This window comes from Procambarus clarkii, chromosome 52, assembly GCF_040958095.1.
Source record: "Procambarus clarkii isolate CNS0578487 chromosome 52, FALCON_Pclarkii_2.0, whole genome shotgun sequence".
Taxonomy (NCBI): Eukaryota; Metazoa; Arthropoda; class Malacostraca; order Decapoda; family Cambaridae; genus Procambarus; species Procambarus clarkii.
In genome coordinates, this window is record NC_091201.1 from 23,836,899 (window position 1) to 23,860,898 (window position 24,000).

The 24,000-nt window shown below is 50.1% G+C and overlaps 2 protein-coding genes across 2 annotated transcripts in view; one reads left to right on the forward strand and one right to left on the reverse strand.

Moving 5' to 3' along the window:
• The window catches only part of ubl (Ubiquitin-like protein 5), a 50,071-nt gene extending 34,074 nt beyond the window's left edge, over positions 1 to 15,997 (reverse strand). The window contains exon 1 of the transcript XR_011222713.1: positions 15,915 to 15,997. The gene's annotated coding sequence lies outside the window, so the exon portion shown is untranslated. The remainder of the gene's footprint in view (positions 1 to 15,914) is intronic.
• Positions 1 to 24,000, forward strand: part of Ras64B (ras-like protein 2) — a 53,719-nt gene that overhangs the window by 16,181 nt on the left and 13,538 nt on the right. The window contains exon 2 of the mRNA XM_045750910.2: positions 14,828 to 14,915. Coding sequence (XP_045606866.1) covers positions 14,828 to 14,915 — 88 coding nt within the window. The remainder of the gene's footprint in view (positions 1 to 14,827; positions 14,916 to 24,000) is intronic.

A 24,000-nucleotide genomic window follows, 5' to 3' on the forward strand; every position in this document is an offset into this window, starting at 1 on the left:
TGTGGCTTGTTTCATAAAAAGTTGGGCACCCGCTTCCGTATTTGAACACTGATCTTCCCACACTCTGTAGGAGACCAGTCTGGAGCCTCGGTTGTCCGTCTGCTCCATCTTCAAGCTCGTGAACATGGCACTTCACCTCGTGGCGACCAAACTATTCCATTACAGTAGTATCGAAGCGGCGGGGAAAGGCAACATATACCTGCTACAAGGCCAACTACCATCAGTAATGATTGATTTTGTCCTTGTCTCTCTCTGGTCAGTTATCTTGTCACTTTTTATGATTAAAAGGTGGAGATGAGAGCTACCTCCTCCATTACTGACTTGTCTAATGTGTTTACAGAAGGTTTTATATATATATATATATATATATATATATATATATATATATATATAATATATATATACTCAAAAAGCTTTGCAAATATAAGACAGGTAAATGGAAGTGTTGTTATATATTTTGCTTTATCCTATACGGATGACGCACCTTCCCAGGGCTGATATCTCCCCACGCAATGAACCTAGGTAGTGATGATTACCTGTAGACCTTATGGAAATGTGGGCTTGCGGGCCGCTCCAAGCTACAATCTTTTAGATCAAGTTATCGCAAGACAATCCTGGCCCCAGACCGAGGCTTGGGGAGTAGTAGGTAGTAGTAAGACTCGAAGCCAACTCCAAATACTTGAGACAGTTAAGCAAGTCCCAGCTATGTCTGGGTACAAGTGACAGGATGAACAACCCAGCGGGTTTTCTTCCTATTGGGGAGTGCTGTACATGCTGCTATGGCGGTATGTCCACTCACAAGATGAGTGGCGCTGCCCAATAAACTCGCCCCTCGGGGCAAAAATTAAAAAAAAAAAATCCAAATAAATTCCAGATAGCCAATTGTTTATGCAACCTTGGATATCAACTTATCAATACATTAAGTGGGCCAGACGCGGAAAAAAACGTGTTTTTCTTGTCATTTTGGGCTGTCAACGTGATACCTGTTTCCCCTAGGTCAGGATGACAACTTGCCACTATGTTAAAGTCTAAACTGACGTCTGTTCAACTCTCTGGCAGCTCACCTGTGCACGGCGGGAAGCGTTGTACTCAATATCTGCATGATACCTGGTTGATACCTGGTTGATGGGATTCTGGGAGTTCTTCTACTCCCCAAGTCACCGACTATTTAGTGTGCTTTTAATACCTCGCTTACATGCTTTTATTTTGCTCAGTGGCACTTGCCAGAAAGGTAATCTATTGAATGATATGTGTGGGGTGGCTGGGGATGGCAGGTGTGTAAGGCGATAGGTGTAGGTCATCTGTGGTGTATGTAGCAGGTGTGTGGGGTAACATGTCAGGCGTGGGATGTGTGAGGCAGGTGTGGGTATTGTGGCATGTGTACAATATCTGTGAAAGGCTTGCCGTCGTTACCTTAGCATTCTTATCATTAATTGTAAGCAGCAACACTACTAGTTAAGAGATGATGTCTAGCGGGATGGCGTCGTTTGAGGCCCCCCCCCCCTAGTGGGCGGTTTATCTACCGTCAGCTTAAGTAGACGAGGAGTTTGCTGACAGTTCAGCCATCAATATGTGCAGCGTTGTTGTGGCTGTCACTTTGCCAGACGGCTGCACTTTGTAACTACCGCCAAAGTTACATAATTTTTATACAAGTTGGCAACCCGCGACAGCGGCTGATTCGTCATTACCCGTTAGCGAAAGTGTTGCCATCACGCTGTGCTCGCTGCTGCTGCTAACTTTATTGGCTGTTTGGCACTCCTATTTGTGCAGGTTGGTGCTGCTGGCACTTGTAGATGGGCTGCTTGGCACTCTAGTGCCTTAAAAAGTATTATCATTGGTAGATATCATTGTTTGAGAGGTACTTTTCATCCAATCTCATTTTCCTTGCAGTTGTGGCAGCCACGTTATTGTGTTCTTTATAAGTAGGGGTTTTTCTGCATGATTGCAGTACTCACCTGACAGCTGGGTGGACAGCGCTTCGGGTTCGTAGTCCTGAGGTTCCGGGTTCGATCCCCGGTGAAGGCGGAGACAAATGGGGCAAAATGTTTCTTTTCACCTTGATGCCCCTGTTAACTAGCAGTAAATAGGTACCTGGGAGTTAGTCGGTTGCTACGGGCAGCTTCCTTGGGGGGGAGGAACAAAGAGGAGGCCTGGTCGAGGACCGGGCCGTGGGGACGTTAAGTCCCGAAATTATCTCAAGATAAGAATCTCAAGATAACCTCACAAATATTTTGCTTTGCTTTTTCTTTCACTGGCGTGAATTAACTCCGTATTGAGTGGTTTTCGTTTATTTTTAAACCGAAACTACAGAAATTTATTTTAGTTTTTTATTAACACGGGAACTGGAACTTGGCCTCATTTAACATCATGTTATTTTCTGTGGCCCATTGAAAAACTTGATTAACATTAGATTGGGGGTTTGCTGTGTCCTCTATATAGTCGTCTATGAAAAGCCTAATATCATATGGAAAGGCTGATACAGTACTATAGTTTGGTAGATCAAGACTATCACTTTCCCCTCCTGATCTACTGTGGTTGCTGGCATCATGTACTCAAGGGCTAGTATAGAATAGTCCCTCATTCCAGAGGGCATTCTGTATTCCATGTTGCGTGTTTATCACACTTTGTGTGAAAGTCAGGTCTAGCCTGGCTGGTAGACCCTTTTCTCCTTGCATTCTCTCTCAACACGTGGAGTCAGTAACCACCACTACCTCTACAAGTTTTGCTCTCCGTGTCTCTACACCTCCCAGAGGTGAAGAGACACTTACTTGCCTTCATTGCTTTCCATTGTATTCTTCCTTGATTGAAGTCCCCCGCCATAGCCAGTAACTTTTATCTCGTATCAATGGCTGTCTACATCCTTGAGAATTCCTTCGAATGGCGTCGTTGGTGAACATCGACATGTATAAGCTTACTCGCTATGGTGGGTCAGTCATATTAATTAGGAATAGCAACAGGCCAAGGACGGAGACGTGGGCACTCGTTGTCACATCCTTCTAGTCTGACACCTTTTAACTGTATCCCACGTTGTTCCCTATCCGTTAGGTACTCCTTTAAACAGTTTAGTGATTTTATCGCAAAACAAATGGTGGCTGTGAACCCACCATTACAGGAACCCACTCCATAATAACCCACTACACAGCATCCCACCAACACAACAACCCCCATATTAAAACCCCCTCCTCCACAGCAGTCCACTCCCACAACAATCCCTACCACAGAAACTACAGCATTCCATCTCCTCGGCAACCCTCCACCACAGCAACCCACCGCAATGTAAGGTAATGAAGATGGGAAAGGGAGAGAGAGGACACCGGAGACACACACACACACACACACACACACACACGCACAAGGGGACACAGGTGGAAACTGAGTGCCCAAATGAGCCACAGAGATATTAGAAAGAACTTTTTTAGTGTCAGAGTGGTTGACAAATGGAATGCATTAGGGGGTGATGTGGTGGAGGCTGACTCCATACACAGTTTCAAGTGCAGATATGACAGAGCCCGATAGGCTCAGGAATCTGTACACCTGTTGATTGACGGTTGAGAGGCGGGACCAAAGAGCCAGAGCTCAACCCCCGCAAACACAACTAGGTGAGTACAACTAGGTGAGTACACAGGATATCATCGGCAGCATATGGGACGCTGGCATAATATAAGACTATGGTTTAGAACTAAATCAGGACGCCTTCAAGGCAATCTATACAAAATTTGTTAGACCATGAATACGCAGCACCGGCGTGGAATCCGTACCTTGTGAAACATAAAGCCAAAATTGATAACGTTCAAAGGTTTGCAACAAGGCTGTTGTCATAACTAAGAGGGTCAAGCTCCGAGAATAGGCTAGTGGAACAAAATCTGACAGTAACTATCTAGAAGATAGAAGGAACAAATGGAAGATGATTACAACATAAGATACTGATGGGGAATAGGCAAGGTAGGCAAAGATTACCTCTTCAAATTAAGAGAAAGCAGAACAAGAAGACACAGGTGGAAGCTGTTACCGCAAATGAGCCCAAGGAGTGTAAGGCAATACTCATACCCTGTACGGGCGGTCAACAAGTGGAATGACCAGAAAGAGGAAGTTGTAGAAGCCACCTCCATCCACAACTTCAAGGCCGGATTCGAGAAAGAATTTGAACGTCAAAATAATGAAATTGTATCGCAACAGGTACAACAAAAGTTGGGAGCCGGTCGACTGAGCGGACAGCACGCTGGACTTGTGATCCTGTGGTCCTGGGTTCGATCCCAGGTGCCGGCGATAAACAATGGGCAGAGTTTCTTTCACCCTATGCCCCTGTTACCTAGCAGTAAAATAGGTACCTGGGTGTTAGTCAGCTGTCACGGGTTGCTTCCTGGAGGCCTGGTCGAGGACCGGGCCGCGGGGACCTAAGGAGCTGGGGACCCGTAGACCCACCATAGGTAAGTACCAGCACAGCCCACGCCACCACAATTCACCGTCACCACAACCCACACTAGTGGCCAAGTGCCTAGCTCTCTATGGCCCGTTTTCTTTGTGGTATATGGTCTTAAAGTAGTGGACGAAGGGGGGACTCTCAAGGAATAGACATCTTGTGATGGATTCATTTGGCTATGGTGGAACACCGCGCGTCTCCAACAGTTACGAGCGGGTCACCTTGGATGACTCACTGCCGGAGATGATCACAAGGTTTTTTTGGGGGACGTGTTCTCCCCCGGTTAGTGTTACCCGTAAGGGAGGGGGGAGTTGGAGGAGGCTGCTGGGGGAAGGGGTGGGAGGGAAGGGGGTGATAATGGTATCGCACCAATGGGAGGGGGAGGAAGGGAGCAAGAACCAGGGCGAAGTATACCCCAGTCTCCAGCACCTCTTCTGTCCCTCTGTGCCCCACCCTGCGTGGCCGTAGACGTCTTGCCGTAGCTGCCTTGCCGTAGACGCCTTGCCGTAGACGTACTTGATCGCTGCAGGGCTCCCCATCTTGTATAAGAGTGACGCTTGACTCACCTGTGGTCATTAGAAAACACAAAAGTTACAGCCGGGCTCACCATAGCCCGAGCTACTTGGAAGTTTTTGTTCCCAGTAGCTGACTCTGAAACAACACCAAAATCACCCGTGGTCAACACTCCCTTGTGTACCATCAGCAGCGGGTGTTGTCTTACCTATTGTCACGCCGACAAAGATGTTACTGATCCACCAAGCTACAATGATGCCACCAGGGAAACGTTTGGGCATATATACTGTGTATTTTTACACTCCTAAGGATATTTGGTGATGTTAGAGTGCGCGAGGGACACGGTACTGCAAGTCATGTGGTGGTGGGGACCAGCGGAGCTCTGTCTGAGCCCCGCAGGTGCTCTGTGGCTTGACCTTGCCGCCGGCTCCACGCTGTGTCCCGCCTCCCTCCGGTCCACCTCTTACTCCTTCCACACACGCCAAGGAACTCCTCGGTGCTAGGCTGTGTTACAGCGGCTACACGAGTGTTACAGTACTGGCAACAGCTGTACCAACATGTGTGTGTATATATTTTAATGGTTGTAGCCAGTTGTATTGGCTACAACCATTGGCTACGAGTTGTGGTAATTACAGCAGCAGGGGCCCGCCAGTTGCAAGGATGTGGCAGGTGGTAGGGTAGTGGTGGGTGGTAGGGGTTCATGAGTGGCAGGTGGTAGGGTAGTGGTAGGGGTTCGTGGGTGGCAGGTGGTAGGGTACGTGAGTGACTGTTGGTAAGGAGTGCGTGGGTGGCTGTACTGTACTCCAGTTGGACAGCTGGAGGGACCTTGTAGACTTGTTAGGGTGAGGGGGAGACAGGTGGCACCTGAGGTCTGGTTCTCCAACACCCCTTCTCTACCCCCCAAGCTGCAGTTACTCAGCTCCGGCGCTTAGGTGCTCACTTGCCCCTTTTAAAGCAGCAGAAATGTCTCCAAAAGAGGGAATACTGAGAACATGTACGGTACGCATACACATGAAGAAGCACCTAAATTATTGGGACCGTCTCAAAGCTCTCAAAACGTATCCTCTAGAATGGAGTCGAGTGAAGTATCAACTAATATATACATGGAAGATACTGGAAGGCCAAGTCCTAAATTTGCATAGTAGAATAACAATATACTGGAGCGAAAGATATGGAAGGAAATGCTGAATAGATCCAGAGAGGGATAGAGGTGACATAGGGACAGAGAACACTGTATGAACATCAGGGGGTCTACGGCTGTTCAGTTCGCTCCCAGTGTGCATTATAAATATTGCTGGAACAAAAATGGAAGTTCCTGCGAAAAGTTCCGGACGAACCGGGTTGTAGTGGACATGTGGGCCCGCAGGTCCACATATCTACTACAACCGGGAGGCCTGGTCGACGACCGGGCCGCGGGTACGGTAAGCCCCGGAAGCACCTCAAGGTAAGGTAAGGTAACCGTGGTTCAAGCAATAGGCGGTTGGACCATCTTATCACAAATAGAGCCTGGACCCCAGGCCGGGCTCGAGGAGTAGAAGAACTCGCGAAACCCTCTCCAGGTATGCTCCAGGTATGCTCCTAGGTGCACAGGGACTGGGTAGTGCACACTAGTGGTATAGGAAGGCAGGCATGGAGGGGTGTAGAGAGAGCAGTCCGCGGACGGCAGCTGATGCAATTTCCTCCACGTTCCATCCTTAGTGATCATCACTTCCTCTACAGCACCTACCCTCTCATTCACGTCTACAGCCTCCTTCCCCTTCTCCCTCTCTCTCTCTCTCTCTCCGTCTCATACCATACGTGAGAGAGTAGAGTCCTCCCACACGCCGATTTTGAACTAGATAAGGTTCCCTGGAGCAAAGCATCTTGTGGAGATGTTCTGCTGAAATTCGTTTTTACTGACAAACCGGGAAACCCGTCTTGCTTGTTGACACGCCCACACACATATGCACATGCACACACACCCGGCGAAAACAGATGGGTAGAGTTTCTTTCACCTTGATGCCCCCTGTTAACTAGCAGTAAATAGGTACCTGGGAGTTAGCCAGCTGTTACGGGCTGCTTTCCTGGGTGGGTGGGTGTGTGTGGAAAAAAATAGTAGTTAGTAACAGTTGATTGATTGACAGTTGAGAGGCGGGTCGAAAGAGCAGAGCTCAACCCCCGCAAGCACAACTAGGTGAATACACACACACACACACACACACACACACACACACACACACACACACACACACACACACACACACACACACACACACACACACACACACACACACACAAACACACACACACACACACACACACACACACACACACACCAAACAGTGGTAGACTGTTGGAACAAGCTAACTGAGAAGGCCAAAACCATCAGTAGTTTCAAAGTGTTATACAACAAAGAGTACTGGGAAGACGGGACACCACAAGCTTAGCTCTCATTCTGTAACTACATATAGGTAATTACACATGCACACATACATCTTTAGTAAAACACAAACCCGATTGTGAAAGTCCAGAGATTTACCACCAGGCTAGCCTCTGAAATATAGTTAAAGAGCTATGAAAATAGGCTAAGCTTAACCCTGCAATAGTTAGAGAGAATGAGATCAAGAGCGGGGACATGTTTACGACATGCAAGATAATTTAAAAGAGGGTCAAAAACATGTCTTTGCAATATAAATAGCAACAGCAGCTGCCGCCGACCGACCTTAGCAGCAAATGCAACAGACACACGCGCATGAAGATGAGGTGTGAGGACAGGTGGTGAGGGAGTTGTGGTGAAAAGTTGTGTGTGTGTTGCTGGACAAGACTGGGACGAGGCGTGGGTGGGGGAAGGCTCCTCCCACACACCAAGTAACGCCACACACCCCCACCCACACCCAGCACCTTCCCACACCTGCCTCACCCTCACCTCTCTCTCTCCCAAACACCTTCCCGCACCAGCCCAAACCACCTCTCATACGAACTTCAACACCTCAGTACACCAGACCCCCAACGCCAGCTCCACCACCTGTTTCCCCACCTCTTCCCCACACCTTTCCCCACACCTTTCCCCACCAGCCCTCCTATGAGCTTCCACACCTCCACACACCAATCTCACACTTCCAGTCAACAATTTAACTAACATCTCGTTTTTCGCGTTGATTAACAATGCTCCTAGTGTGCGTTGAACACGCACTGAATACGACCAGTCGTTGGTTATAAGAGGGTTGATGTCTGCAAGGCTGCTGGGTATAGAGCCAGGCTGCGGCATACCTGGAGATGGGTTCCGGGGAGCAGTTCTACTCCCCGAGCCCAGCCCTGGAGCCAGACTCGACTTGCGGTAACTTGGTCCAACAGACTGTTTGTTGCTTGAAGCGGCTCGCGGGGATATAACATATCAACTACAATCTGATTCATGCAGAACGTCATGCAAGAATTGATCAAAATGCTTCTTGAAAACATCCACCTTTGTTTCGACAATATTTCTAATGCTGCGTATAAAGGAAGGGTTTTCTGAGGGTCTCGCGTTGCGTCAGCATATCTGTCGTTCACTCTCACAAAATGCGGCGTTACAGCTGTGATATGTGAGCCGTGTTGTTCATGTTGCTTGACACGTGTTTAAGCGAGGCGTTGACGTGTTTAAGCGAGGCGTTGACGTGTGTAAGCGAGGCGTTGACGTGTGTAAGCGAGGCGTTGGTGTTTCCGTTGGTTTGGGTAGCGCATGTGCCTTGGCGTCCCCTTGTAGGCTAACACGCATGGTCTTAAGGGTAATGCACGTCACCTGTCGGTGGAAATGATCGCGCCTCGTGGTGAATAAACACACTGATGGGCAGATGTGTAGGGGAGCCCCTGGAGTCTGTCAGGGAGGGAAAGCACCGGCCCCCACCCCACACAGGGAACACCGGGTGGCCCAAACACAGTCAAGGCAAAAACGATGGCCTCTCCTGAACTCGTACCCAAATTGGCAAAAACTTCTTCCAGTGCCCTCCGGCAGAGCAGGCCAGCTGCCCCACCACGCCCTGTGGGCACACCAGGAGCCCCGCTACTCCCTGTGGGCACACCAGGAGCCCCCACTACTCCCTGTGGGCACACCAGGAGCCCCCACTACTCCCTGTGGGCACACCAGGAGCCCCCACTACGCCCTGTGGGGACACCAGGAGGCCCCCCACTACGCCCTGTGGGCACACCAGGAGCCCCACTACGCCCTGTGGGCACACCAGGAGCCCCACTACGCCCTGGGGGCACACCAGGAGCCCCACTACGCCCTGGGGCACACCAGGAGCCCCACTACGCCCTGGGGCACACCAGGAGCCCCCACCAAGACCCACCAACCGCCAGCACCTCTCGACCAAGCGGGCACTAGAACCCGTCTCCCGAAGAACCAGCCAGAAAACGAAAATATCTATCGACGTTCCCGAGCACCAGACGATAGCCGCGCCAGGCACCGTGGCAATCCGGACCGTTGAACTTGAATGCCTGACGGCAGTATCGAGACCCCCAAAGGGTAAAGTCACGTGATCCGGCGGCCACCAGGTGGAGCAGGCATCGAGACGCCCGCTGGTCCTCAAGGTTGAACCATGAGTCTAGCAGCTGTTAGCGAGGCGTTGACGTCTCGGCGAGGCGTTGACGTCTCGGCGAGGCGTTGACGTCTCGGCGAGGCGTTGACGTCTCGGCGAGGCGTTGACGTCTCGGCGAGGCGTTGACGTCTCGGCGAGGCGTTGACGTCTCGGCGAGGCGTTGACGTCTCAGCGAGGTGGTGACGTTTTAAGCGTTCGCATGATTGTAGGTTCTTTAAAAATCCAGATTAAACCCTTGCGAGTGTTGACTACTTTAGTAGTTGACTCATACGGTAAAAAATACAATATATACAGTGTCTCTGAGTCACAAACTCTCAAGAGAATAATTTACAGAACACTGCAGTGGGCGGCAGGTTGGTGCGTCTCGGCACCTCACAGTTAGCATAACTCCTCTAATTATAATTAGCATAAATGATATACAAATATTAATTAGGAACACTTACAATTCATTTCCAAGTGGAGAAGACGTAATTTGTAATTATATACAAGTTAGGGTAAGAATTTTGATGTGTGTTTTACTTTCATACAAATATGAAAATAGTCAAGTTTATACAAATATTAATATTTTCCCCTAGTTATTGCCAAAGGCCTGAAGGGCCTCCAAACTAGATTATATTGTTCATCTCACTTCAACACAGATTACAACGAATACAAAATCAAATAACTGTAGATAACTTTATTATAAATAAATAACGACTGTGTTATCCTAAACGAAGAATCGCTCAATTTGCTTTCTTCATACCGAGGGGAAAAGTAGTGATATACATTTAATAACATCATAAAATAATGCCTTGCTACTGTGCCTCTTCTTAAAAGTCGACCTGTCATCAAGGAGGATTTGCCTGTGGAGGTACAGTACTAACGTCAAACCCACTACGTCATTGGTACTATTATCTACAGTACTCCTTAGCCATAGTTAGGTTAGGTTAAGGGTAGGTTAGGATAAGGCTTGGTTAGGTTTCCCTAGGTTTGGTTACGTTAATACGGTGCATTGACCTTGTTTCCAATGGGAAACAGTCTTAGGGACAAAACTCCCACACTGGAATTTTGTGTTGCATATTGCATTTTGAGAGCTTTCAGACGGTCCCATAATTTGGGTGCTTTATCGTGTCCATGCGGGCCGTACCGTCCAGTTCTCGCTTCTCCCTTCAGAGCAGAAGAGATTGCTGAAGTAGAGGGCATACAGAGAGCATGTACGGCATGCATGGGCCAGATAAAGCACCCAAATTATGGGACCGTCTGAAAGCTCTCAAAATGCTTTCTGTGAAAAGGAGAAGAGTGAGATATTAATTAAATATATACCTTGGATGATACTGGAAAGCCAGGTCCCAAATTTGCTCGGTAGAATAACATACTGGAGCGAAAGTTCCGGATTGAAATAGAGTAGATCTAGTGAGAAGTAGAGGTGCCAAAGGCACTATCAGATAACTTTGAACATCACAGGATCTATGGCTATTCAATCTCTCTCAGTAGCCATTAGAAATAGTGCTGGAACAAAGGTAAATTTCTTCAAGAAGAAATTACATTGCCGGACCAACCGGGCTGTGGTGGGTATGTGGGCCTGCGGGCCGCTCCAAGCAACAGCCTAGTGGACCAAACTCTCAAGTCAAGCCTGGCCTCGGGCCGGGCTTGGGGAGTAGAACTCCCAGAACCCCATCAACCAGGTATCAACCAGGTACATAAGTTGCTGCAAGAAGTTCCAGACGAACCGAGTTGTGGATATGTTACCCTGCGGGCCGCTTCAAACAACAGACTGTTGGACCATGTTATCACAAGTCCAGCCTGGCCCCAGGCCAGGCTCGGGCAGAAAAACTCCCGAAAACCTCTCCAGGTATACTCCAGGTAAGTGAATGGCCACGCACGTGCTGACGAAAACAATAGAAACAAAATATCTACCAAAATGTGGTGGCCACCAGCACCGTATACGGTCAACTTCACTCTGGTCATGGACCCACCCACACAGGCATATATGCTCTCGGATTAGGACGTGCGCGCGCACCCATATACATACTCGCATTTAGCACTACCTCCCACACGATGGGGTGCACGACCGCCCACACGATGGGGTGCACGACCGCCCACACGATGGGGTGCACGACCGCCCACACGATGGGGTGCACGACCGCCCACACGATGGGGTGCACGACCGCCCACACGATGGGGTGCACTACCGCCCACACGATTGGGTGCACTACCGCCCACACGATGGGGTGCACTACTGCCCACACGATGGGGTGCACTACCTCCCCACACGATGGGGTGCACTACCTCCCCACACGATGGGGTGCACGACCGCCCACACCATGGGGTGCACGACCGCCCACACGATGGGCATAGGGACATAAACTAAACCGGACTCACAGTTGGCATACCTGTGCCCTGTTTCCCCTGAAGCTACAAGATTTTCCCGGCAGTAAGGTTCACTGAAGAACGAGACCATATTCCTGTAAATAGTCGCTTCTAATTTTAAACCAAGTTGGGGGAGAGCTCCGAGGCAGCTAGATGAAAGGCCAACCTTGAGAGTGGGTCTTGTGGCAGCTTGTTGGGAGAGTCTGGTCGCTGGTGATGGGTAGGCGTGGTGGCCGTCCTCCACGATGACGCTGGTGTTTACCTCTTAAGTACTTACCTGTCACTCACTGCGGGTAAATGGTGTCTTTGTGCCCCATCTTCTAGCCTGGTTACAAAGCTAATCTGACGCTTTAATTATAATCTGGTAGTACCTGGGTGAGTTACGCCGAGTCAATTCCAACATCATTAAGAACCTGAGACTTCTACATCCTTACCTTGAGGTTACCTTGAGGTGCTTCCGGAGCTTAGCGTCCCCGCGGCCCGGTCGTCGACCAGGCCTCCTGGTTGCCGGACTGGTCAACCAGGCTCTTGGACGCGGCTGCTCGCAGCCTGACGTATGAGTCACAGCCTGGTTGATCAGGTTGATCCGTCCTCTAAACATAACTAGCCGACCTCTGGTGGTGTTCAACATGTAATTTGTTACGCACCTCTGAAGGATACCTGATCAACCGGGCTGTGATTCATACGACAGGGTGCAGACAGCGGCGTCTTAAGAGGGTGGTTGAGCAGACCACTAGCCCAGGCCTGGTCAGAGACCTGCCGCTTGACATTCACACACGGACACAACACAAGGGAAACCCAAGGTAAACCCAAGGTAAACCCAAGGTAGGGTGGATCACCCTGACTTGTCAGTCGTAACGGTTGTGCAGACAGCTGGGATTATCTCCCATGCCGTTAGGGCTTTTGGAGAGCGTGTCATCTATTCCTTGTTGGGGTTATAATTATCTCTTATCGCCCGAAGGGTCGTTCACCAACACCTGGAGCTTTTGTGTAAACTGTCATTATCTTGGTGTTGGATTGTCACACCTGCCCTTGTTGGTACAGTGGCCCTCCCCCATCATTGCTACAGCCACAGTGGCCCACCGGTGGGTGACAAGTACCTCCGCCAGTGGTCGACAGGTCATGTCCACTTCCATCCGGGTGCTTTGTCTAAGCCCTTGAAGCCTCCTTCAGTGTGTGTGGGTATCATTGCCTCTAGTGCTTACTCAGGGAGCTTGGACTAAGAGACTGTGCCGTGATCGTCGTTGCCTGACCAGGAGCTTACGACTCTTGAGTGCTTAAATGTCCACTTACCAAACTTGCACAACTTTCCTCAGTCGTGCAGGCATTGATTTCATTTATTAAACAGTTTATGAGCTCGGAAGCGCAGCGAAGTTGTTTATAACAATAATAACCTTGGCTTGTGATGTTTGAGGCTCGTGAACTGTTTAATGCAGACTAAGGCGCCATTGATTGAGGGAAGATGTACAGGTTTCGTATGTGGACGCGTCATTGGGAGTCAGTTCTTGGCCTTCGTCACTAGTTGATCGTCAGAGGTAAAGGTGGTGTGGCGTGCACAATATTGGCTGCACGTCAGCGTCACTATTACCAGCTGAACACCACTGCGTCAGCCTACCTTTACACACACACAACCCACCAAAATATACCCGTGCCCCCTGATATTGGCCGCCTGCCCCAGGACACTCCCCACATGGTTCACAGGTGTGTGTTAACTCCACCAACTGCTCCCATTTCTCTCAGTATTTGTTAAACTATAAATTTTCCTCAGTTTTGTTTATTTTCTGCATCTGGTTTTGTGTACACAAGAAAGGGAAAGTGAAGTTAAAGTTTGTATGTGTTTTAGCTGACGGCCTAGCTTAGGTGACGGCTGCATCTGCCCGGCTCCTCTCCTCCAGGAGACTCCAAGATAACCATTAATCATTAATACCAGGAATTATTTTTTATCTAACCACTTGGACGGGTCGGTACGGTAACGACCGCGTCTCTCGCAACTGTGCTCCAGCCCCGACGGTCCAAGAAGTTGGGGATGGTGTCTACCCTCCGTCCTCACATCACAGCTATCTTCTCGCAAGTCTGTGCTCGATCCCCAACGGTCCAAGGAGTTAAAATGCCAAAATGCCTAAATCTGTATTCTCTTGAGCGCAGGCGTCCGATCCTTCACAGTGTTCAAGAGAGAAATTGATAAGCACGTCCAAAGGATACCTAATCAAGTAGGTTGTAATTCATAGGTCAGGCTGCGAGCAGCCGCATCCAACAGCCTGGTTGTGGAAGCGTGTTGAACAGTCTCGGGCCTCTGATGTTAATAGATGTATTTCTCAGAGTACCTGTTGCATCTCTGGTTTTCAACGGGGGTATTCTGCACATCCTGCCATGCCTTCTGGTCTCGTGTGGTGTTATTTCTGTGTGTAGGTTTGGGACCAGCCCCCACTACTATTTTCCACGTGTAAATTATAATGTATCCCTAGACTATCCTCACTCCCTAGGCTTCGATCCCATCGCACCACCTCGGTATTTAATCTTGTGATTTCATTGTTTCTTGTTAACGATCAAACTGCAGAAGTGCACAAATGTAACATTCCAAGCGGAATAGTCTGGCATTTCCAGGCGCTGAAGAGCAGAGTCCAAACACGGCAACATTGTGACAAGTTTAGGCTTTATTTCCAGGAATGGTGTCTCCATGGGCGATGGTGTAGGGGGGGGGGCGATGGTGTAGGGGGGGGGGGCGGGGGCGGGCTCCCAGGGGGTAGTTGGGCAAGCTCTGATGTCTGTTGCTGCTGCCCCTTCCCTCCCCCCTTCCCTCTCTCTCCCCCCCTTCCCCCCTCTCTCCCCCCCTTCCCCCCTCGCTCCCCCCCTTCCCTCTCTCCCCCCCTTCCCTCTCTCCCCCCCTTCCCTCTCCCCCACCCCCCTGCCTTCACGACGTCACAGCATTCATGCCCAGACATTTTAGGGATGTTTACAGCGTGGTGTTAACAGTGGGGTTTGTATGTTCCAGAGTTACTTCGCCACGGACTACGACCCCACCATAGAAGACTCCTACACCAAACAGTGTGTTATTGACGACGTCGTCGCCAAGCTCGACAGTAAGTAGCCTAATAAGACTTGTCGGGGGGACAGGCAGCCTGTGACTGTGTATACATGATGCCTGATGTATATATGATGGTATGTATATATCATTTTCCCATTACTACTTTCACCTTCAGTCTTGACTAATATTATCACCACGAGCGGTGGAGGAGTCTTTGGGACCAGTAACTCCCGTACTTGATCAACCAGGCTGTGATTCGTACGTCAGGCTGCGAGCAGCCGCGTCCAAGAGCCTGGTTGACCAGTCCAGCAACCAGGAGGCCTGGTCGACGACCGGGCCGCGGGGACGCTAAGCCCCGGAAGCACCTCAAGGTAACTTCAAGGTAAGGTAACCCAAATTTGGTACAAAACCATTCCTTTGGTGATAAGGAGTGGGGGTGGTAGGTGAGGTGATGGGAGATCCCCCTCTTCTGACCAAAGGATAGGCGACAGACTAAGAGTACCATCATCCTACTGTTTACCCATGTGTCTTGTTGGATCACAGCTCTATCCCCTCCGGTTTCACTCTACCTGCTCTGGAGAGCCGCATAACCCTAAGGATATATATATATATAATATGGTATATATAATGCAGAGACGACCGGATTAGGTTATTTATATGTTTATGCCGTCATTGTTGCAGCTCGAGAGAAGTTGTTGATCAATCAACCAGTCTCCCGGGGCCAAACTTAGGTGCCGCAGATGATGCGTGTCCTCCCATGCTGGGACACGGCCAGCAACTAGGGCAAGGAAGCTGTTTATTATGGAGTGTGTAGCGTGGAGATGGTGTCACCCTCTTAGTCCCCCCCCTTCCCCCCCCCCCTGTGTCTCCCCCCACAACACCCACCTTCCTCCCTCGTCACACGCCCACCTGCCTCCCTCGGTCCCAAAGTTGCACAGTAAAATAACAACATGCTGGGAGGTACACTGACCCCAGCCTCCCCCACACTCTCCCCAACCTCCCCCACACTCTTCCCAACCTCCCCCACACTCTCCCCAACCTCCCCCACACTCACCATTCGTGCGTCACGTTCGCTGTCAACGGGTGTGTGTGTGGTGGTGTGAGCCCTTGACTATCTGTCAGAAGCGTGCACGTGTCCCATGGGGTAGTGGTACAGTAGTTAGTACGTTGTGTTGAACCCCAGCGCTCACCCCACTCACTCACTCACTCACTCACTCACTCACTACTGTTGCCCATCTCCATCCATGCACCAGTGTTCACCTCCACCCATCAAGAGAGACGTTCATCCATTTTGAACGTACTGTGTATTAAAACAGCTTTGTTTCGCCAAACTCCTCGTTTATGAATGAAAACAGTCTACACACGACTCACAACTGATGACGTTCCAACATTTCTCGAACAGTGCTTCACTGGCGACCTCTGTTTGTATCGCATCTCTACAAATACTTCACCACACGCACAACACATACAAATAATCGCCAATAAAACCTAACCTACCCAGGGCCTAATTAAACAATAGTGCATAGTGCTCCTGGCTGTTTGGGTTCGAATCCTTCTGGGGTGTGGAGTTTTCAGTTGCATATTGGCTGGGGGACCATTCAAGCTTGTTCGCATATATAATATTATATAATATATCCTCAAAGAAGTTGAGGAAGGGGAAGTTTGTTTCCTAGAGGCTGTAGATTTCTTCGAACTCCTCCGACGCCGGGCAGGAACCGAGGTCGCAGCGGGCATTTCCCCTCTGGATCGCCACACTGAGGCGCTGAAAGATAGAACTTGCCGTTCTAGGGTCTCTTGTAGTGTCAATGAGCCTGGAACCTAGATCCTTAAGAAACCTTGCTCTCTCTCTCTCTCTCTCACTCCCTCTATATATATTTACAGTTTATTGTTTAATTAGGCCCTGTGTATGTTAGGTTGGCGATTATTTGTATTTGTGCGTGTGGTGAAGTATTTGTAGATATGCGATGCAAACAGAGGTCGTCAGTGAAGCACTGTTCGAGAATTGTTGGAACGTCATTAGTTGTGAGTCGTGTGTAGACCGTTTTCATTCATAAACAGGGGGGGGGGGTTGGCGCCCCCCCCCCCACACCCACTGTCTGTATCCGGCCGTGTGGTTGGTTCCTGTAACTTGTGACTGTTGCGTCCTGATAGTTCCTCTGGCGTGGGTGTGGCTGAGGCGAGAGGTGGTGTGGTGGTAGCGGGTGTGTGGTACACGTACACCCTACACACATGGTAGTGCGCCTCTGCCTTACCTGCACCGCGACAGTGGAGGCGGCGGGCACAGAATGAGAAATGTGGAGGCCTAGAGAGGAGATAGGCCTGTGTGCGTCGTGACGGGGCGTAGTGAGAGTAGCTTCATCCCCCGAGGGAGGACTGCCTTGAGTCTTATCTGGTGAAGGCTGAAGTGCCCATTGTTCCTGGCGTCCCCCCCCCCCCTCGCCGTCTACGGGGTGGTGGAAGTGGGCGGATGCTGGCCAGGGCGGGCAAGGAACATGTCACTTGCTACCAGTTACCACGCCCAACCCCGGCTGATGGAGGCCACGCCCAGAAGTGTGTCCTTCACACGTGGTATATATTACAGGGATACATGTATGATGATCCGTGTCGTGTTGACGGGGTGTTCTGGTGCGTCGCTCGTACCTAACCCGACATCACCACTGGGAGATGACAGGAGGGGACGTGAGGGACGGAGGGGGTGAAGCGTGACGGAACGGAACATTTCCAGGCTGTGCGGTCCCCCAGGCTGCTGACGATCCCATAGACAGTGAGGTCTTCGGCTGACCTCAGCTGGCCCCGGTACCTGTCCTAGTATCGAAGGAAGGAACGAGGCGACAGATATGATGATTACCTTACTGTCCGGTTACTATGCGTTCGTTCTGAGCATCAACGTCCCCACGGCCTGACATTTTTATGATGTGTGATGTTAGTTCGGTCTATAGTTTTTTGTTTCTGACTTAATTCCTTCCTTTATAAAGTGGTGCTATATCTGCTGTTTTTACTATGTCAGGGATAACGCCGGTATCTAAGGTCCGGCTGGAAAAAATGTTTAGCGCCTGCGATAGTTGTTTTTTTGCAGTTGTTGATGAATACGGAGCTCCAGGGATCAGGGCCTGGTGCAGAGTGCATGGGCATGCTACCTATGGTTACTGCATAATCAAGTGCTTCATAATGTTGCTTGGAGTGGGCCTGCGGGCCGCTCCAAGCAACAGCCTGGTTGACCAAACTCTCACAAGTCAAGCCTGGCCTCGGGCCGGGCTTGGGGAGTAGAAGAACTCCCAGAACCCCATCAACCAGGTATCACCCAGTTAAGTGGAGTTAGGGGGTGACATCTGATATGATTTTATGTTGGTAGTATTAGAGGAGACGAGGATGGGGGTAGTAGTAAGGGAGAGAAGGATTGGGTGGTGGTGGAGGAGACGGGGTGAGGTAGTAGTAGTAGGGGGAGACAAGGATGGGTGTAGTGGGAGCCAGGGGGAGAGGAAGACCACCACCACCAACACGAACAAGAGAGAGTATTGAAGGGAGGTCCCAGGCCAGTGTTGTGATCCGCAGACTGGCTGGTGTTGATTCACAGCACACTGCCCTGACGACCACCACCCGTTACTTGAAGGATAACTTATCATCACTATTTTTACACCAGGAGGAACAACAACAACTCTCGACCCCCTTCCCTTCTCTGGATGTCTCGTTTCGTTAGTGCCTCATATCCTACCCTAATGGGGGTTCACCTTTTGCTAAATCTTCGCTGCCTATTCTATCCGTGGTCTTTCTGTCCCGCCTCCCATAGGAGCCCTCACCTATGGGTGGATCTGTAGCCTCGGCAATTCAGTTTCTTTATTATGCACCCCATACCCATCCCGTGGGGGGTGGTGTAAAGGATTACGGAGGCACATAATCGGTTCAGGAACTGAACCCTCTAGTTCGTTTAGCTAAGCAAATAACAATCTTTTGACGCTAGTTACACAATTACAGGGAAGAGAAGTATGGGTCTCTTCCCCCGCCTCCTGAAACATACCAACCACGCTTTGGGTGTGGAGTTGTTTACAGGCATGTGTGGATGATGGGTGGAGTCGCGTGGAGTAATGTAGGTGTGAACAGGTTATTAGGAAGGTCAGGCAATCAACACTCGCATGCATATTATTTTTTACTGTGGCCGAGTCGTATATATCGTGTCCCTGAAAAATGCCAAACTTGTAACGTAGTGGGCAGACTTTAGCTATGTCCAGCGACGTATTGAATTAGGTGTGCTCACTCGGTCGATTTAGAACAAGTGTGATTTCGTAACTGTTGTTTAATAACCTTTGTGAAGTTACCGGATGATAGATGCACTCGTTGTCACTCCCACCTTTCCTATAAATATATGAAGCTTTTGGTAACCTTATAGTTTATGTATGATCAGGCAACAAATATCGTCTATGCCCACATATAGACGGGACTGTTGGCCCCAAAGATCTCAATATATAGGTAAGACAGCAATATATCTTCCAAGGCGCCTGAGAAATGCACAGACAACAAAGCTCCATCAAAGAACATGTTATTTCTACACATCATCAAAGCATCACTAAAATATATCCTGAAGTACGACACCGAAATGATTGATAGGCCGCCACCACTCCCCCTCTTTGTCTCTCTTGTGCCTTTTATCGCATGCTTTTATTTTCTTGAACTCTTAACAGCACAGGTGTACTTGTACAGGCTCTCACACACGGGGCAGGATGGGTGGAGTGACAACCATCGCTAAATGCGTGGGAGGGTTAAGAGGATGATATGGGAGAGATGGTGTGTAGAGGAAGACGATTTAGTGAATGGTTGCCAGGCTATATGGGTGGAGGTGGTGGGGTGGTGAGGCAGCCCACACATCACACGGGACACATGAAGGGCTGCAGAGGCCCTCTGGTTAGAAGAGCAGTTGGGGGGGGGGGTTATGGTTGACATTACCCTTGTGTAAAGTAAAGAGGTTCGTTGTACATCTCTTTTACTCAATCCCTTCCTCTTTCCATCCATACATATATATAATATATTATCTCACACAAAGAGTGAAGAACTGCGAAGCAGCAGCTATAAGACAGCGTCATACTTATAAACACGATGAATATAGACAAATATGGCCCTGTGACACTATCAGGTACACCCTATAAAGTCCTTAAAACCCTCAATCAAGAGGAAGCTACTTTAACACCTAAATCAAGAGTCTTTTTGGCAACGGAGCGTTAATGTAGGGTGCATTAGTGGGACGTCTTGTCTGACGGTCGTGCTGGCTTCATGGTGACACAAGGTCGTGCCGGGGAGCGAAGGGGCCAGTACGACCCCTGGGGCCGTACCTGGGGGGGGGGCAGTTACGCAAACACTTACGAACCTGTACATCTTTTTCTAAATCATTGGCGGCTTTGTTTACAATTATTAAACGGGTAATGACCTCCGAAACACCAGGAGGCTGTTTATAACAATAGCAACAGTTGATTTGGGAAGTTTTCATTGTTCTAAACTGTTAAATAAATGTAACGAAAGCCGTCAAAGATCGAGGAAAGATGTACACGTTCGTAAGTACTTGCGTAACTGCTTCGTGAATCTGGCCCCTGGAGAGGACGAACTACATGATCCTCGTCTACCAGAAAGCCTCCAACACTTATTTTTCCTTAAGATGCTCCAATTTCCATGTTAAGCAACACGCGGGGGTAACTGATGAAATGACTTGAGATGAAATACTGCGCCAGCAACACAAGGGGAGAGTTACAGGGAGAAGAGGAGGCTGAAGACGAGCCCCAGGCGTCAGTGTGGAGCACCAGGCGTCAGTGTGGAGCCCCAGGCGTCAGTGTGGAGGCCCAGGCGTCAGTGTGGAGCCCCAGGCGTCAGTGTGGAGCCCCAGGCGTCAGTGTGGAGCCCCAGGCGTCAGTGTGGAGCCCCAGGCGTCAGTGTGGAGCCCCAGGCGTCAGTGTGGAGCCCCAGGCGTCAGTGTGGAGCCCCAGGCGTCAGTGTGGAGCCCCAGGCGTCAGTGTGGAGCCCCAGGCGTCAGTGTGGAGCCCCAGGCGTCAGTGTGGAGCCCCAGGCGTCAGTGTGGAGCCCCAGGCGTCAGTGTGGAGCCCCAGGCGTCAGTGTGGAGCCCCAGGCGTCAGTGTGGAGCCCCAGGCGTCAGTGTGGAGCCCCAGGCGTCAGTGTGGAGCCCCAGGCGTCAGTGTGGAGCCCCAGGCGTCAGTGTGGAGCACCAGGCGTCAGTGTGGAGCACCAGGCGTCAGTGTGGAGCCCCAGGCGTCAGTGTGGAGCACCAGGCGTCAGTGTGGAGCACCAGGCGTCAGTGTGGAGCACCAGGCGTCAGTGTGGAGCCCCAGGCGTCAGTGTGGAGCCCCAGGCGTCAGTGTGGAGCCCACCACACCAACACTACGTGATGAAGGCCACCAACTGGCCAGAATCAGAGAGATCTACGGGTCAGGATAAGAAATTGGGAAGGGATGGTGCCCAACCACTTGGACGGTCGGGGATTGAACGCCGACCTGCATGAAGCGAGACATAACACCACAACCTTCTCTTCCACATAATACACCCCATTTTGACGTCAGAGTGCTCAACAGACAAAATATGATGTACTATAAATCATAAAACTAGGTGATTGCATTTTTCTTGCAGATGTGACGGCTACGTTATTGTGTTGAGGGTAAGGTCTTCTGACTTGAGGACACAGTACACCCAACACTTATCAGTGCTGAACCAGCAGGCTAAGACATGTTATCATCGCCAGCTTTCATGGAATGATTTACCCGGAAAATTAAGTTGATCTAAAATTCCTAATGTCAGAAAATTGTGGATATAGACAGTTTTGACAACAACATTTTTGATATCGTTCGCCTTATGCGTTTCTGTTCTCGTATTGGCATCCTTGGTGATATTTAGCGACCTCTGATTATCCCGCACATTTGATGGTGTACATACATTGTTATCTAGCTGTAAAATAGGTACCTGGGTGTTAGTCAGCTGTCACGGGCTGCTTCCTGGGGGTGGAGGCCTGGTCGAGGACCGGGCCGCGGGGACACTAAAAAGCCCCGAAATCATCTCAAGATAACCTCAAGATAGCCTTCCCGGCTTGGTGCCTTCTTTTGATAATTACTTACTTGACAACAACGTTGACAAGAAGTAGAAGGTTGGACAACTGCTTGCGTTAGACGACCGTCGTATGGCAGGGCGCCGAAGCTTTAACAGACCCTCCTCCTTCCCCTATGTCATCTATTACGTGAAAATTGAGGCAGATTATAGGGGTGTTAGGCACATGCACTCACGCGCCTGTGTCTTTACTATTTGTGTGTGTGTGTGTGTGTGTGTGTGTGTGTGTGTGTGTGTGTGTGTGTGTGTGTGTGTGTGTGTGTGTGTGTGTGTGTGTGTGTGTGTGTGTGTGTGTGTGCAGAATCCAGCTATCAGCTCTTGGACCCCGCCTTTCTAACCAATCTATTTTTCCTCCATTATATCCACTACATATATTTATCTCTAACATACGCGCTCGCACACACATCCCCCGTGGAGTAGTGCGTAGCAGCTGTCTAAATTCCAGGTACCTATTTACTGCTAGGTAAACAGAGGCATCAGGGTGAAAGAAACTACCCATTTGTTTCCTCCTCCGCCGGGAAGCGAACCCGGGCTATTAATTAGAACTAGGACCCTTCAACCGCTGTCCACTCAACCGCGCACATGCATTCGATAAGGAGTTTGGACGTCAGAATAATTATAGTACAACAGGTCCAGTAAGGCTAGTAGACGGGGCATCAGGAGCTAGACCCCACTTCCCCGAAGTCAGTGATAAGTAACTACTGATAGGTAAATACGTGTAGGTGGGGGTGCTGTAGTCCACCACCCCTATAGTGTGCCCCTATTTTACCCTAATGCATGGAATTAGGGAAGAGGATTCAGTCGTCTTACCAGCTGCTGGTCGTATAATAGTGACTCCCGAACACATCTCTCGTGGCATATGTATTTTGTATAGTGTTGTATGGCCTTGTATTACCTCCCCGTCTACTGTATTCCAAGAGGGATTCTCGCCAGTACTGATTCTCTCCCGGTCTTCTGGGGAGCCGGTCGGCCGAGCGGACAGCACGCTGGCCTTGTGATCCTGTGGTCCTCGGTTCGATGCCAGGCGCCGGCGAGAAACAATGGGCAGAGTTTTTCACCCTATGCCCTTGTTACCTAGCAGTAAAATAGGTACCTGGGTGTTAGTCAGCTGTCACGGGCTGCTTCCTGGGGGTGGAGGCCTGGTCGAAGACCGGGCCGCGGGGACACTAAAGCCCCGAAATCATCTCAAGATACCCTCAAGATAGATTCTCTCCCTCTGCCACCTACCTAACCCCTCCATAATGACTGGGATTGTCAGCTGCTGCCTCCTCCACCATCGTACAGGTTCACCGGCTTGTTCTTCTGTCCACCTGTCAGTCAGTTACCTGGTGACAGGAAGCTGTTGGCTGGTGAAGCCTCCTGATAGAGGTCTCTGGCGTGAAGTATTGAGTGCGGTGTGGGTCCCTCGGCGCCCCTGGGCAGCCAGCACATCTGCTCCTTCACTTGATCTCACAGTTGGTGGACGGCTGTGATCTACGAGGATCCATAACCTCTACCAGCATTAACATTATGACGTTACTGTGACATGCCTCCTACATGCCATGTACCCAGTGGGCACAACCTACCTTGAGGTTATCTTGAGATGATTTCGGGGCTTTTTTTAGTGTCCCCGCGGCCCGGTGGGGGGGGGGGGAGATATGGGGATAGTGGTGGTGAGTGTGGGAGATGACTCACCCAGGGTGTTGAGAAATGGTTTGGAAACACATGTGAAGAACCTCACACACTCACAGCTCCCTAACAAGAGGGAGCCAGCTTAGCTTAGCTGCCAACACCCACACATCGTGTCAGCAAGGAGGACAGCCCGCCTGCTTTCATACCTCTCACTGTATTTCCCACTTCTATACTTCCCTTCACCTATGCCTCTCCTTCCTCTTTACTCCCCTCCCCCCCCCCCAAAAAAAAAAAAAAAAAAAAAGATACATGGTGTGGGGTTAGGCGTGCGTAGTGATCAGGTGAGGGGGAGAAGGGGAAGGGGTGCTGGTGGGGGAAGCGGGTAGGCTTGGGTGGTGTACAAGACAAAGGGGGATGGCCCCTATCACTTGTTACTT